General features: G+C 39.8%; 1 protein-coding gene across 1 annotated transcript in view; it reads right to left on the bottom strand.

The window, feature by feature from the left end:
- FIG4 (FIG4 phosphoinositide 5-phosphatase) overlaps window positions 1–17,043 on the bottom strand; it is a gene marked incomplete at its 5' end in the record, with an annotated part of 131,229 nt that overhangs the window by 56,184 nt on the left and 58,002 nt on the right. Inside the window, 6 exons of the mRNA XM_079716333.1 lie at window positions 33–171; window positions 11,101–11,267; window positions 12,251–12,399; window positions 13,445–13,490; window positions 15,270–15,386; window positions 16,653–16,786. Of these exons, the coding sequence (XP_079572459.1) occupies window positions 33–171; window positions 11,101–11,267; window positions 12,251–12,399; window positions 13,445–13,490; window positions 15,270–15,386; window positions 16,653–16,786 (752 nt within the window). The remainder of the gene's footprint in view (window positions 1–32; window positions 172–11,100; window positions 11,268–12,250; window positions 12,400–13,444; window positions 13,491–15,269; window positions 15,387–16,652; window positions 16,787–17,043) is intronic.

Raw genomic sequence — 17,043 nt, 5'->3', positions numbered from 1 at the left:
GAGTTTACATAGTAGACTAGGAAAACAAATACCTTCTTCTTGTTGGTAAAAGTCTCATGGTATTTTTATGATGCAAATAAAAATCTGTCGGGAGTTCCCAGAGATGAGGTTTCCCTTCAGTGGGATGGAAAACTCCCAGGAAGAGATTAATGGAATCTTGTCTATCAGCATCTAAAAAGCAAAAATATATATTTCAGGAAATCCATTACTGACATAAACAACTCAGGGGAATGTTCTCTTAGGAGGATAATGGTACAACTGTGATTTTAGAACATACCTCTGAAAATAATAGCATTTATACTTCAAAAGTCACACACATACACAAAATCTAAAACAACCAAAATTTTGAGAATTAAAATCTTGCTTCAAAATGTTTCCTTTTTACTCTGTACCTCTCATAACACAGAGGATAGTGAACATAAACTGCTTCTTGAATTTTGAGAGACTCTTAAAAATCTTGAAGAATTGCCAGAGTACCTTAGTGATTGTATTTTTAGAAAACATTCTCACTGTATGTTAGTTTACCTGAAACAAAGGATATCTTCACTTTATTGCAAAGACAAGTAGAGATGTCAGAGACAAATAAAGTGACCCAATTTCTACCCATATTCTGTTGCACAACCTTGAACAAGTCAGCTTCCAAGTTTCTGCTTTTAATCCATGGAAAGACATTCTCCATTTCTTTAGCAGAGACAATGTTTACATTTTCTGTCTCCTACAGCTGTGCTTGATAATGGAGGCAGAGTGAGCACATGGAAAACAGCCTCCTTCTAACCATTCAACCACTCCAAAATTACCTTTTCAAAATATACTATGAACTAATAAAATCGACTACATATATATATGCTGTCTCTCTTCTTTTTCCCAATTATATTTTGGTAAAAATGATGCTAAGCACTGAAGCAGCCTCACGAGCCATCCTGCCCATTCTGCACCGTCCCCTCCCCAGCATCCTTCACTCCTTCCCCTCATTTCCTTCTTCCCATTCTCATCTCCGATCCCTTGTATATTCAAGTTTGGGGCAGGTTTCCACAATATAAATAATAACCTCTTTCTGAAAATGCGCACAGAACCAAAAAGACAGCACAATAGAAATGACTGCTTTTGAAACAGGATAACGTTATCATAAAGTCAATTTCTTTGAAACAGGATAACATTGTCATAAAATCAATTTCCTTCCAACAGCTATAGTGAAACACAGAAAAATCTGAAATCAGCAACATTGTTCTCATTGGGCTATTTGGTCATTTTGGCAGAAGCATAAATGAAATACAGTACATCAAACATGTATTCCAGTTATATATTTTGACAGGAAGCATTCCATTAAAACAGCACTTACCTTTTAGGCTAAAAGTAATATATAAAAGGGATGTGTTTATATGATCAATATATTTGGAGCCTTTTTTCCATTTGTTGAGAGAAAACATCAAAGTACTGAATGATACAGGCATTACTGCCCCAATTTTCACCCTCTTAACACAATACGAAAGTAAACATACTGCTTTTATAGTAATTATATTCTTTATGCTTCTTTTTTTTTTTTTTTTTTTTTTTTTTTTTTTGCGGTACGCGGGCCTCTCACTGTTGTGGCCTCTCCCGTTGCGGAGCACAGGCTCCGGACGCGCAGGCTCAGCGGCCATGGCTCACGGGCCCAGCCGCTCCGCGGCATATGGGATCCTCCCAGACCAGGGCACGAACCCGTGTCCCCTGCATCGGCAGGCGGACTCTCAACCTCTGCGCCACCAGGGAAGCCCCTCTTTATGCTTCTTGAATGGCCTTAATGGCACAATAATTCACACTATGCAGTACCCCAAAATATCAATACTATCTAAAGAAGCTTTCCATTTTCAGCCATGTTTTCAAGGAGTTTCTTTTATCCCTTATTAAGCTTACTAGTAGCTTCCTTTAATTTTTAGCAAGTATGATAAAATGTAAGATTGAAAAACATAACCAAATAAAGGATATTCCTTCCAAGGATCATACTGGACACTTCTTGAATGTCCTGCTGTTATTATAACTTAAAATATATCCATAGTATTTATGGTCACTTACTAAGCTTGGAATCTAAGGCCAGCCCTAATGAGCCTGAGAATCTTCCTGGCTACTTCTGACTGCAAATAAGGCTATCACCTTCTGGAAGACAGCAGTACTTTGGACACAGACAAAAGCTTAAAACAGGTAGGTTCTCTGCAGTTGCAGATAACAAGAGGGCAAAATGACTATCTACTTTTATAATCAATCATGCTCTAAAGGAAAAAAGAATATGCACCTTTCAAACTCCATCCAAACAGGTTAAACACTAACCAGTTTTATTATGCACTGTATTTAAATAGGTCAGGCTTGAATATAACAATTCTTTTTAATTAGCCAAAAATTTTAACTTGGAAACTAGAATGTTTGTTGACCTAATATTAAATTAAGTTCGTGATAAAGTGGCCTCTGAAATCAGTAATGGAAAGGGACACTATTCAATAAACAGTACTGTTTAACCATTGTGGGGGAGTGGACAGTGACGTTAGATCCCTACTTCACACTGTATGTTGAAACAAATACCAATTAAATGTAAGAAAAACAAAGATCAACACCCTCACAGAAAAAGAAAAACATGCAATTTTTAAAAGAAACAAATAGACAATGAACATACATAAACTCAACTGTACTAGTTATTAAACAAATGCAAACTGAAAACAATATACCATCTTCTACCTTTTAAGCTGGCAAATACTTTTCAAAATGGGCTCTCCTATACTCTGCTGAGGGGGACTTGACTGCTATATCCTTTTGGTAAGGCTATTTGGCAATATATATATTTTTAAAAGGTCCTGAAAATATCTATACTCTGACCTAATAAATATGCTTCTGAAATTTTCGTAAGATAAAAAATATGCAAAAAAGGTATATGTTCAAAGATGTTTGTTTAAAAGGAACCTAAATGCACACTAAAAACAAACAACCTCCCTATGGTGCTTCTAAAGGATAGACTGCTACAAGGCTACCAAAAATCATGTTGTAAAAGAATATTTAGGGTCATAAAGATTACTCACATTATCTAAAAGGGCAAAAACATATATACAGTACCTGTATAGTAAAACTAGAAGGATCACGTTCTGCTAAGTATGAACAAGTTGCTATCTCTGAAAGGTCAGGATTACGTGATTTGTGAGTTATTCTATACTTCTTGTAATTAACATATATTACTTTCATAATTAAAAAAATACACCATTCATTCATTTATCCAAGAGCCTACTATGTCCCACACTAGGGATACAGTCTATACAAGACTGATTTCTGGCTCTCGTAGGGCTTATGTTCCACAGTGGGAAACAAAAATAATATACAAGTAAATAATGTACAAGGTACTTCCAGAGGATGTAAGTTCTATGAAAAAAATAAAAGAGTGACGAGAGAGTGATGAGAAAGGAGAGGGACACTTAGGTCCGGTGGTCAGGGAAGTGAGTAGAGGCTAGGCAGCTCCAGGAACAGCACGAAGGCCAGGGGGCCGGAGGGCAGGGAGCAAAGGGAAGAGCAGGACTAGGGCCAGCCGAGGCGGAGCACACAAAGCCTAGTAGGTCACGGTAAAGAGTGTGATTTTTAAATGCAATCAGAAGCCCTGTAAGGGTTTTCTGAGAGCGGAGTGATAAGATCTAAGTCTTGAAAAGATCACTCTGGCTGCTGTGAAGGACAAGAGCAGAAGAGGGAAGCAGAGGGAGGAATCAGGAGCCACTGCAGGTGTTCAGATGAGAGCCAACAGCTGTGCGCACCAGCCCGGCAGGAGTAAGGATGAAACACAGCAGAAGGGTCTGGGATATATTTTGGAGCTAAAGCCAAAAAGGTCTGCTGAGAGATGAGATGGGGGAGGATAAGGAGAATAAAGAAATCAAGGATGATTCCTAGGATTCTGAACTGAACAGCGGCAGCTGAGGTGGAAAACAAAACAAAAAACGAAACAAGTAGAGAAACAGGTCTGGGGCAGAGTCAAGAGCTCCTGTCTCAGAAATGATCAGTTTGAGATTCTTCTTAGGTATCTGCGGTAGGAAGAAACTTGGCCCCATGACCTTTCCTCCCTAGTTTCCCATGAATATCTTACATTACATGGCAAAAGGGACTTTGCAGATGTAACTGAAATTACTAATCACTGACTTCAAGATAGGGAAATTATCTTGTCTTACCCAGGTGGGCCCACTGTAATCACAGGAATCCTCTAAAGGCAGAGGAGGAAGGCAGAGAGATTCAAAGCACAAGGGTTTATGCACCGTTGCTGGCTTTGAAGATGGAGTGGGCCACAAGCCAAGGAGCCTTTTGAAACCAAGAACGAGCCCCAGCCACAGGGACATCTGCCCTAGAACCGCCTGGGATTCTGCCAACAACCTGAAGGAGCCTGGAGGCCTCTGGATCAGCATCCACATTCTGACTTGATTTTGATTTCATCTGACTTCATTGCTTTCATTTTGACTTCAGCCAGGTGAGACCCTCAGCAGAGAACACAGCTGAGTAATGCTGTGCCCAGACTTCTGAACCACAAGCACTGTGAGATAACAAACAGGTGTTGTTTTAAGCCACTAAGTCTGTGATAATTTGTTACAGCACCTATAGAAAACTACCACAGTATTCTGGAGGAAATGCCTGCTAGGTAGGCATGTAGATAAATAAGTCTGGAGTTCAGTGGAGGAGCCAAGGAAAGAGATATGAATTTGAGTGTCAAATGCATGGTACTTAAAAGCTGGGTAAGATGCCCCAAAGGTGAAAGTATAGAAAGAGAAGAGGAAGGTTTAGAAATAGGGCAGGAGAAGTCACCAGGGAGACTGAGTGAGACAGCACAGAGGTGAGTTTCAAGAAAGAGGGAGTGCTCAACTGTGATACAAGCTGCTGAAAGCCCGAGTAAGATGAAGACAGGAAAGGAATCACTGGATTTGGCAACAGGGGATTGTTGGTGATTTTGACAAGCACTGGTTCGGTGGCATGACAGGGCAGAGGCCCAGTGAGGCAGGTGGAGAGAACAGGATAGGCGAGAGGAAACAGGTGTGCAGATAACTCTTTCAAGAGGTTTTGCTTTCGGAGAGCAGAGAAATAGGACTTTAGCTAGTGGTGGGTGGGGAATTAAGGACAGGAGGAAAGATTAGACGAAGAACATAAGGTGTGCTTTTATGCTAATGGAAATGAGGCAGCAGAGGGGAGCACCTGACATATATGGCAGTGAGCTGTACGACATAAGGTAGAAACAGTGGGTGCAGATAAGGACAGGCTCTGCATTTGGTGCTAAGAAGGAGTTCCCACCAATGACTTATTTTCTCAGTGAAGAATGAAGCAAAGATACCAGCTGAGAGTGGTTTAGGGAGAGAGAGGACAAGGTATGAATGGTCACTTTGGAGAGTGAAAGAATGAACATATTAGGGAAATTTAGCGGGACTGTCAGGCTGTTTTGAGTATCCTTCAGAGAACTGCAGTCAGTTTAAACTGAGGGTCATAACTCCAACTTTTTCTCTTGCCACGTTTAACTACTTTGGTTGCAGAACAGGTGGACAGTTGGGTTTTAGCCAGAGTTTTATTAATGTGATCTCAAATGTTATTAAAACATAACATTTTCCAAATGTCTTCTTTCTGCTATAGCCAAATATAGCTTACTCACTCTAAAGCTGCTGTTAGAAGGATGACCTTGGAAGGCTAGCTCAGTATGCTTGAGAAACAAAAATGTGCTCAGGTGCTCCTTTGCATGTCCCTCTCTCATGGGTGGGCAGAAAGGAGAAGACACCGCTCCACTACCTCACGGCACCACCATAATGCTGGCAATGCCATCTCGACACTGTTTTCTGTAATCACTGCATTCCATGCGTGGTGAGCTTTGAAGTCTTTACCCCACGAGCTTTTTTTTTTTTTTTAATCTCTATTTGAGGAGAATATGGCTCCCCTCCATGCATGAATACACACACATTCACACATTTAAATTACACCTGTGTGCATGTATGTATGTATATATATGTGTGTGTGTGTATATATACAGCTGGTCTATTATTAACCGTTGCAGGTATCTTATCTTTTTATTTTTTTCTTATAATAGGATTTCAGTTCAACAAGCTTCAGGGAAAAAAAAGTCAGGCTTACCCAAATATAAATGTAAAAAAAAAAAATTAGAAAGAGCTTGACAGGGTCCTTCAGTGAATTATAATGACAAAGTTCTTCCTAATATCCAAAGGGAGTACCTAGGTACCTATTCTTTCCTTGTTGGCGTCCCATAACTGCTTATGTAGCCAGTTATATTAGAAACCAACGGACATTTCTTAGAGACAAACCCCAGAAGATGGTAATATGTGAAGCCTCAAGAACAGGTTTTATTAAAATGAGCGTGAAAGGGAGTCAGGTGAGTGACCCACATAGCATCAATCTGTCTATATGAACCAAGGATAAAATTCCTAACAACCTAATTTCAAGTACCTTCCTGCCTACCCAAGAAGCATAACATGAGGAGATTAACTTTTACAAGGTTATCTTGAGTGCTTTAAAGAAAATGGTTCTATTACTATATTACCATTATATAATATCCATTGTAACTTAAAAGTAAGTTGTACACCCCAATGACACCATGCTTCTCAAAATAAAGAAGTCTGTTTTAGCCACATTATTCATAAAATAATTCCTTTCATAATAGTTCCTCTTTCAGTTGTGCATAATTTTGCTTTACCTTTCCATCAGGTGCATGTTACTTATTCATGACCTTCTTCTGTCTTTTAATGGTTCTCCTTTCTTTTTTAATCATGCACAGCTACACATTCATTCTCTGTGCTCTAATCTTATTGAAAAACACATTACTTGGGCTTCCCTGGTGGCACAGTGGTTAGGAATCTGCCTGCCAACGCAGGGGACATGGGCTCCAGCCCTGGTCCGGGAAGATCCCACATGCCGCGGAACAACTAAGCCCGTGCACCACAACTACTGAGCCTGTGCTCTAGAGCCCGCGAGCCACAACTACTGAAGCCCACATGCCTAGAGCCAATGCTCTGCAACAAGAGAAGCCACCACAATGAGAAGCCCACATACCACAACGAAGAGTAGCCTGTGCTCGCCGCAACTAGAGAAAGCCCGCGCGCAGCAACGAAGACTCAATGCAGCCAAAAATAAATAAATAAAACAAATAAATTTATTTAAAATAAAACCACATTACTTGATCCTTAAGTGTCAATAATGACTCCCAATTCAGGGACAACCATGACAGGAGAGGGCAGAAGAGTGGACGACCCTTTCCATCAGGGCAGTTTTAAACCTTTTTCACGATAACACACACCGAGAGGTATATGTATTTGTTGGCAAATAACTCACACAACCGTTACAAGCTGAATTGTGTCCCCCCCCAAAAGATATGTTGAGGTCTTAAGCCCCAGTAGCTGTGAATATGACCCTATTTGGAAATCAAGTCTTTGCAGATATAATCCTGTTAAGATACAGTCACACTGGAGTGGGGTGCGCCCGTAATCCAGTATGACTGGTGTCCTTATAAGAAGAGACACACACACACACACACACACAGGGAGGAGAACGCCATGAAGACACAACAGAGGGGAGAATGTCATGTGACACCAGATATAGAAATTAAAGTGCTGCAAGCCAAGGATCATCAGCAAACCACCAGAAGCTAAGAAGCAAGTAAGGATCTTCCCCTGAAGACTTCAGAGGGAGCACAGCCCTGCTGACATCTTGATTTCTGACTTCAAGCCTCCAGAACTGTGAAACAATAAATTTCTGTTGTTTTAAGCCACCCAGCTTGTGGCTATACTTTGTTACAGAAGCCCTAGGAAACTAGTAAAACAATGAAGCATAGCCAGTGAGATGCCTTTAGAGAGATCAACTTAAAACCATCCTAATTTATAAAAACAAGTGAAACCATGTGTTATTTTTATAATAATTATTTGCAATACATGGTATAGCCAATTGGAATACATCAATAAATATTAATATCTTCATTGAGAACCACAGCAGTAGGTATAACAAAGGATGATGGGAATACTTCAATATTTTTGCTTTAGAAATCTAGAATTTAAAGTTATGCCACTGGCTTGAATTTCTAAACCTGACTTTCCTCTTAGTTTTTGTTTGGATTAATATATTTCGATTGTAAAGTTCCTAAATCCAGCTCAAGAGTCATGCATACAGAGGAATATCTAAATACTCTTAAGGTCTATAGTGGCTTTGTGGTTTATGTTATACATTGACCTGACCCGGAGTTGTTCAATGGGCGTAATTCTCAGTGAATTCAAAAGACATGATCTGAGCAGCCTAAGAGCATTACTGATAGGCTACATGTTATTAGGTTGACATACTTAGTCCTGTCAATTTTTTAATTCAGGGAAAAGGGGAAGTTGAGAGGACACAGGGAATGGATTAATTTATTAATTCATTCCATAAATAGTTCTTGTGCCATGAGCAAGGCATTAGGGACACCATAGTGAACGAGATGCTCACGGAGCTCTTGGGTGTCATGGTAGGGGCTGGGGGGACACACAACACGACTAATAGCACAGTTAACAATTTAAGTGCAATTGTGCCAAGTGCTACAAAGGTAGAGAACGTTACAAGAACAGAAACTGAGTACCTTCCTTGAGGAAGTGAAAGGAGAGTGAGCTCTAAAGCTCAAAAGACTTCAGTCATGTGTTCCAATGGGTGGAGCAAGAGCCTGTGGCAGAAGAAGCCTAACTTACTCAGGAAACAGTGAGAAGGTCCGTGTGTCTGCAGAGCGGTGACGGGGGATGGGAATGGCGTGAAAGGCAGGATGGCAAGGTAGGCGGGGCCAGGCCACCCAGAACCTCTAGGTCTGTCCTGCACGTCCCTCCTACACCCGCCAGGCTGCCAACCAGTTTCCGACCCCTCCATGGTGTGTAAATAGAGATGGTCTTATCTTACTTGATGTGGTGGACTCCAAAGTGACCCCCATGCTCCCCACTTCCTGCTGTTCATGCCTTAGTGTCATAATCTGTGCTGTGAACTGTCTCCCTAAAAAAATATATTGAAGCCCTAAACCCCAATACCCATTAATGTAATCTTATTTGAAAATAGGGTCTTTGCAGACATAATCAAGTCAAAATGATGTTATACTGAATTAGGGTAGACCCTAACCCAATATGACTGGTGTCCCTACAGGAAGAGGGAAATGTGACACAGACCTAGACACACAAAGGAAGAAGGCCATGTGACAATGGAAGCAGAGATTGAAGTGCTGCAGTTGCAAGCCAAGGAACACCAAGGACTGCTGGCAAAATATCAGAATCTAGGAAGAAGCATTCTCCTATGGGTTTCAGAGTGAACTTGGCTCTGCTGACAACTTGACATTGAACTTCTACCCCCGAACTCTTAGATAAGTTTCTATTGTTTTAAGTCATCTAGTTTGTATTATTTTGTTCCAACAGCCTTAGGAAACTGATACAGATTTTGCTTGTGTGTGGGTGAGACCAATGATTTGCTTCTGAGGAACGAGATATGGCAAAGTGATGGCATGTCACCCCAATGATTACATTATGTTATACAAGACTCTGTCTTGCTAGCAGACTCATTCTAGAGACCGTCTTCCCCATGCCAGCTATGAAGACGCAAGTCGCTATGAGTCCTACAAGGAACAAGTCCACGTGGAACTGCAAGGAATTGAATTCCACCAACAAACACATGAGCAGGGAAGTGGATTCTTCCTGAATCAGGCCTCCAGATGAGACCACAGCCTGACTGACATCTTGACTATAGCTTTCTGAGACCCTGTGCAGAGAACCCAGCTAAACTGTGCTTGCAATTCTGACCCAGAGAAATCATGAGATAATGAATACATGTTGTTTTCAGCTGCTAACTTTTTAGTAATTTGTTAGATAGCATAGAAAACTAATATGCTTAAACAGTAGTGTACCACACTGTTAGTAGTAGTTTAGCCTTTGCATTCTCTCTGGGCATAGGAAATATTGAAAGCTGACTCTTCTATGGATATTTTCAGGCACTCTTCTGAGGTTTCCAACACTGGGGACTCTCCTGCAGTTCCCTTGGTGTGAGCACATGTATCTTCTCACATCAGGCATTTTCTTGCTATTCCTTCCTTGGGAATCCAGTGATCACTTCTGGTTCCTGCTGCTACGGTCCCTCTGGCCAAGACCTAGGCCAACACCATGCCAGCACTCTCCCCCATGAGACCTGCCTCTGGGCACCTATAAACACTCAAGGATCCTTTGGCCTAACCAACTCTGGGAGGGTAGGCCATTCCCAACATGGCAGCCCTCTCCTCAGCCCGTCCCTCTGCTTCAACTTTGCTACACAGCAGTCCAAAGCCAACAGCTCCATGGGGTCCGTCCAACAATAGAACACTACATTAAGCTTGTCCAGAGTCCTAGTTCTCTCTAGGCTGGAGGTGAAGGAGTAGGGGTGGGTGACGGTCACTGCATGGCAACAGTGCACTCCGAAGACTCGCTTTACCAATCTCTTCTCTACATTCTGTAAACATTTTTATCTTTGATCTGGTTCAAGAGTCCAAGACTCACGGAATCAGCCTGAGCACTTCCTTTATAAGTTCTGTGCGTGGGATCTGTCTCACAATCACTTTGGTCTGTGATATCTATTGTTTTGGAAATCCCATCAGAATGGAGGCAGGAAAAGTGTCATTTTAACCATCTGTTTCTTTTAGTATTCCCAAGTCATAAAATAAGAAAAGAGTAAAATTTAGTGTTAATGTTACAACTCATTTCTAGCTGACATTTCAAAGAATCAGTGATATTTACATTCTTAGACAATTGTTAAAATGATGAACTCTATTTAAAATAATTACTCAACACTCTTGAACAAATTTATCTATTTCTTGCAAGCAGAAATTCAGAACAAGGCAGAAGCCGAGGAATCAAATATTCTCAAGTACGTAAAAGCTCTAATTGTGGGTGGCCAAAGTGCCCTATTTAAAATACAAAGTTTATTCATTCATTTACTGAACAAATATTTACTGAGTACCTCTTAAGTGACAGACTTTTATTTAAACTTTTAAAACATTTAATTTTGACTTTACTTATCCAGTTAGCTTAAAAAAAAAGTATAAGAAAAAAAAATGCACATCAGGATAAGTCTTAAAAATGCATATTACTCCAGAATTACCTGAAAAGGCATTGCTGTAATATCTAGACAGGGTCTGCATGATGTCTTTTGAGTGCTGGGTCCACGGCGCTATCTTTCTGTAGGTTTTTACACGATGAACAAGTTGGGAACCACCATACTGAAGGGACAGGGTATCCCCATGATCTTCATAGAGTTCCTCAAATAACCTGAGCAAAACACACAAACACTAAAGAATTTCACCCAAAGTATTACACACGTATTCACTTAGCCGTGGACTCAAAACAAGTATTTTACTGTATGAATTCCTCTAGGCCTTTCTTTTCAAGTAGACTCTTCAACATCTTGAAGATATATGCACATGCAAAATATATTTTACAGTAATGGTCTAATAAGCAACAAAGTCAAAGAAAATGCTATAAAAAAAAAAAGCAGGGGCGCCAAAAGCATAACCCATCAAAGCCAGACCAAGGTGGTTCTAACTCTATTAAAAGGATCCTAACTTTCTGCAGCCTGCCAAATCAATTGACCTCCCACCATAGAATTTTCTGTTCTCTCTGAATTGCCTTTGGGAAAAAAGGACATGCTCTTGTCACAAATAAACCATATTATTTCCTAGAAATACACGTCTGAAACTTATGTTTCTTCAAGTGCCTGTTAAAGACTTTTTAGTGCAGTGATATCTGAGGACCTGGCCATTTGTAAGCTCATCACTTTTTTTTGACAGAGCCTTTATGACTATCTCAGAGGACCTATAACAGCGATCACTGCATTTTCAAGAAATGGTACTTCACACAATGTCATGGACCCAACGGACAGTGAATAAACAGTATTCCTTACTGAAGAATCAATCTTTTATCTGCCTTATATGTTTAATTCAAAATATATGAAGCCTTATTACTTTTTCTTCCTAACGCAGTCTGGATTTGTTTTTTAAAAAACCCACTAGTTTGGATTTATCTAAAGTACATAATGTTTATTGATAATTAACACAAATAGGAAAATAAAAACCATGGTAACAATACACAAGGCTTTAATAGAAATATTATTACAAAATTAGTTTGAATAATGTCTTTTAACAACATAGTTTTTAAGAAGCTGAAAGGAGAAACAAGTTCATAAAAGTCCTTATTAATCAGGTTTTCTTTCTGTCATTATGAAAGGCATTCGAAAGGCAGAAAATAAGGCTTACCTAACTGCATCTGTATCAAACTGTAGATTTGGTTTGTCAATTAAGCCCAAGGAATACAGCTGATAAGCCAGAGCACATTTCCCCACCATAAACTGTGCTGTGTTGGTGCGATCCAAACAGTCCACACAGTTGGTTCGAAGAACACCAGTCTAAAGAGAAACACCTTGAACTGTCATTCATTATTCAGTCACCAAAACTACTTCCATCCTACTTTAGATTTCTTTAAGCAGTAGAAGATAGCTGTAGGCAGGGTATTATTCCTGAACAAATAATGAAGAACATTTTTTTCATTATAAAAGGTTATATTTGCTGTTCACTTAATACTGCCGCAACAGCATCATTGCACCCTCTAGTCTATATCTGAATTATTTTCTTTAGTTTAACAAGATAAAAATAGCTAACATTTTCCACATGTATCAATTAGTAAAATATGTGCTTTTTTCCCTGATCTATCTCCTTTACTGTAAAAACTAAAATATTCAGTGGGTGAGGCCATTTCATTCTTAAAGCATAATTAATATATATACTGTTGTATTTGGCTCATTTTCCAAAATCTTTCTAATTTATTCTTTTCACATTTCTGTTTATGTTTCTATTTCCAATAACAAAATGTATACTATATAGAAAAAATCTGTGGGCGATTATTATTTCAGCTACACATCCCTTGCAAGAGTTAAACACTAGCAGTAAGGCTTTTACAACTCATTCTCAGGACTTCCCTGGTGGCACAGTGGTTAAGAATCTGCCTGCCAATGCAGGGGACACGGCTTCCAGCCCTGGTCCAGGAAGATCTCACATGCCGCGGAGCAACTAAGCCCGTGCACCACAATTACTGAGCCTGCGCTCTTAGAGCCTGCAAGCCACAACTACTGAAGCCCACGTGCCACAACTACTGAAGCCCACACGCCTAGAGCCCGTGCTCCACAACAAGGGAAGCCACCACAATGAGAAGCCCGTGCACCACAATGAAGCATAGCCCCTGCTCACCGCCACTAGAAAAAACCAGTGCTCAGCAACGAAGACCCAAGGCAGCCAAAAATAAATAAATAAACATATTTTTTAAAAAAACCTCATTCTCAAATGATTAATAATTTTGCATTCAATAAGAAGTATCTCTCTCCATGATTGCTTTCAGAAAACATCATACACTGTGGATACAGATTCTATTCATTATTAATACAATGTCATCTATACCTGCAGGCGACCAGTGGAAATCACACATCCTCCTAGTTCATTCCACCTGTGTTTAAAAATACATGCTTTAATTAAAAAATTTTAATAACATAATCTATATTCATATTTGGTACTAGCTCTTTATTAAGAATCAAAGTAATAGGGCTGAATGCCCCTGAATAATCAGCTGATTCAGTTTACTTTCATTCTCTCAGGAAAGTGAATATGTAAGTCACAGAGATGGAATGCTATCCATGCTCTAAAGGGAGACCAGGAAAGGAGCATCTTAACCTGCTCCAGCCCTACACTCTTAGCATTTTGTCACCCATGTTCAACCAAAATCTCTCGTGCTTTAATTTAAGCCCATTTCCTGTTTGGTCTCTACAGACATGACTAATAATTGCAGTGCAATTTTATAATAAAATCTTCCAAGCCTGATTCTTCTCCCCTCAACGTTAGGAGGCCCCACCTCCTCCAGCTTTTCTTCATGGAGCTTTGTTACAGTCCTTCGGTTGTTTTTACACTCTTCCTTATTATTTTCTTTCCTACATACTTTCTCCACATGCTAATGAATGCCTGGGGAAATGTTCTTATTATGTAAGTACTATATAATGATATTACTATTTTAATTATTTAAAATATTTTAATTATTTAAAACAAGGTGCAGTGAAGAAAAAAATTAACACAGCAGGCCTGACTGCTATCCTCAGAAAGGCCTGCTTACAAGGCTGGCCCTTGGTCAGAGTCTGGAACTTCAGTTCCCACCATTCCCAGAACAGACAAGAGTGGCTCAATGTGCCTAAGCCGTCTGTAGAAACAACATGGTTTGCTGAACATCCTTTCCTTCTGCGAGTCTGAAATTTTGGAAGCTGCCAGGCAGAGGCTGCCTATAGGACCACCTCCAATAAATACCCTGGCACCAAGTCTTTCATCATCTCCCCTGGCTGGCGACATTTCACACACACACCGCCACAAGTCGCTGGGGGGATTAGCGCTTTCTGTGTGCCTCTACCAGGAGAGGACTCTGGAAGCATGACCCTGATTTTCTCTGGACTTCATCCCATGTGCCTTTTCCCTTGGCTACTTTTGCTTTGTTTTGCTTGGTAGTAATAAATCACAGCCAAGAGAACAACAATATGCTGGGTCCTTTGAGTTCTCCTAGTGAATCACTGAGCCTGGGAGTGGTCTTGGGGACCCTGGTCACAGGTGCCCCGAAATTCAAACTATAACAAAAGGATTACTTGCAAAGATGTACACATTAGTAGTTGGTTGTTTTTTGTTTTTGCTTTCTGTGTGTGTGTGTGTGTGTGTGTGTGTTTACCATTATAGTTAACTTTACTAACTGAAAATAAAATACTGAAAATATATAATATTGGTCCCTTAAAAGATAAATAAAGCACATTTGCTTGATCTGAAGGAGCTCACAAAGTAGTAATGAGGAAAGACTTGTGAGCAACTAACTATAATACAATGATACATTTTCATTAAAATGTTAGTTTAAATACTAATGTATACACTGGTTTATTAGAAAAATTTTCCTGCTCCTATTTAATACTGAAGAATAGAATTCATTACAGAAAATTTTATTTTACAGAAATATTTTATGTAATGTTTATTCTAAGAAGCAACAGATTCCATGGCTTCCATCTCAGGGTATATACCCGCAGAGGAAACTGCATGCCATCAAGAATGTTCATTCCACAGTCCCATGGGCTGCGTGTCTTGTCTCCCCAAAGGAATAAAGTCATCCATCTTCCAAGGAGTCAAACTGCTCATATTTAGAATACTTTTTATCTGTAAGAGCAAAATTCTTGATTTCTTTTAGGTTTTAAAACACCATACATACTTTTCATCTGGCCGCAAAATGCTACAGTATGAATCAGGGCGGTTTACAAAGAAGCCTGTTTTCTTCACCACACTTTCTGCAATCACATTCAGGCGATCCAGAACATTACACAGCTTGCTGAGGGCAAGGAGGAAGAATGAAGAGAAGTGAGAAGAGCCCACGTCTTAATACATATTTATTCTCATATCTAAAGTAAAGTCTACAGTAATGACACTCAGGGATTTAATTTTTTAAATCTCTGGTTTGTACTCAATAGGAACATTGTAAGAATTAATTTCTAGAATGCAATGTGTACTCAATAACTAGCAAGATTTGGCGCAAGGAGACATGAAGGGCCTGTAACTCGACAGCAACTATTGGCAAGCCTTTAAACTCGGGCACATGACATCCCCCTGCAAGAGCTTTTCCCAAAGCCTTTCACTCCCCAAGAGTACAGTCAGTTAAATATGGATTCATGAAATGTGAAGAGAGCACAATGCACAGTGCAGTGGAAGGGGAAGAAAACACTGGAAAATAAATTACTACTAATGGCACCAACCTGCAACCAGGCTTATACTACAGGAAAGTGTGTGTGTGTGTGTGTGTGTGTGTGTGTGTGTATGTTTCTGTGTGTGCACACATGCATGTATCTAACTACATAAAATGATTCAGAAAAAAGTACGAGTCAAGTGCAAAACAATACAGTGACATTTAAAAATAACGGAGACCTCAATATGAGCCTAATGTTTGTATGACCCCTCGTAAATGAATGCAAGTTCCTTGGATGAGATGAGTTTTGAATCAGATCTTGACAGAGAGGTGGGAAAGCAGCCAGCGGAGGGCAGGGGGAAACAACAACAGGCACGAAGGTTCCAGAATTGGACCTTGGCTGCTGCACTGGGGACAGAACATGAAGGTTAGCTTTTCAGGAACAGAACAGCCCTGGGAATAAAGAAGTTATGCATTCTGGAACCAACCAGGTGATGGGGCTTTAACATTACACTAAGGGGTTTGGATTTACTATAAACAGTCAAGAGTTAGTGCTGGTTCATCCATGCGTGAGATAATGTGAAAGCGGTGTCTGAGAAAGTGATTAAACAGGGAGAAAGAATGAAATAGAAAAAAGTGAAACTAATGCCTTTAAGGAAAAGCAGCAGAGTAAAGATGTTCTGAGGTCACTAGATACTTCAAAGAGAATTTCTAAATGGTAAAAATGGTGGGCAAAAAGAATTTGGTCAACTAATTTAAGCCCTCAAATTATACACCAGCAGTTAAACAGCCCCTCAAGCCGGTTCACAAAGGAAATGAAAAAAGTAACATTCACTTTACCAGAGAGATCAGCTTCCTGCTATTTTACATCACAAGAGGAGGAAAATATAACCAGACGTATGAGCATCTGCTCACCTTTTGGTGTACTTGGCCATATCCCAAGGAATATAAATAATCGTGTGCTCGGGAGGCAAAAACTGGTTGAGGTAGGTCACAGCAGCTACGAGTTCTTCACTCAAAATTCTCTCATGCTTTCTTTTCTCTCGTTCCTTTACCAAAAATTAAACATTTTCAGTGTTCTAACTACCTTAAATCAGAGGAACAGACTTTTAACATAACTTTGCCACTAAGACAAAAAGCTGAAGTGCTAAATATACAAAAATGAAACCTACCTACTCAAATTAAAATAATATAAATGCAAAGAAATAAATGCATCACTGAATTACAGTCAACAGATAATGAGCATTAAAGACTCAAGGAGATCAGATTTCTTCCTCATAACCTCCTACAGTCCCAAGAAGGCCAG

This window comes from Hyperoodon ampullatus (genome assembly GCF_949752795.1).
Source record: "Hyperoodon ampullatus genome assembly, chromosome: 12".
NCBI classification, from domain to species: domain Eukaryota; kingdom Metazoa; phylum Chordata; class Mammalia; order Artiodactyla; family Ziphiidae; genus Hyperoodon; species Hyperoodon ampullatus.
The sequence above is the reverse complement of the archived record's forward strand: the minus strand, read 5'-3'. Positions and strand labels throughout refer to the sequence as shown.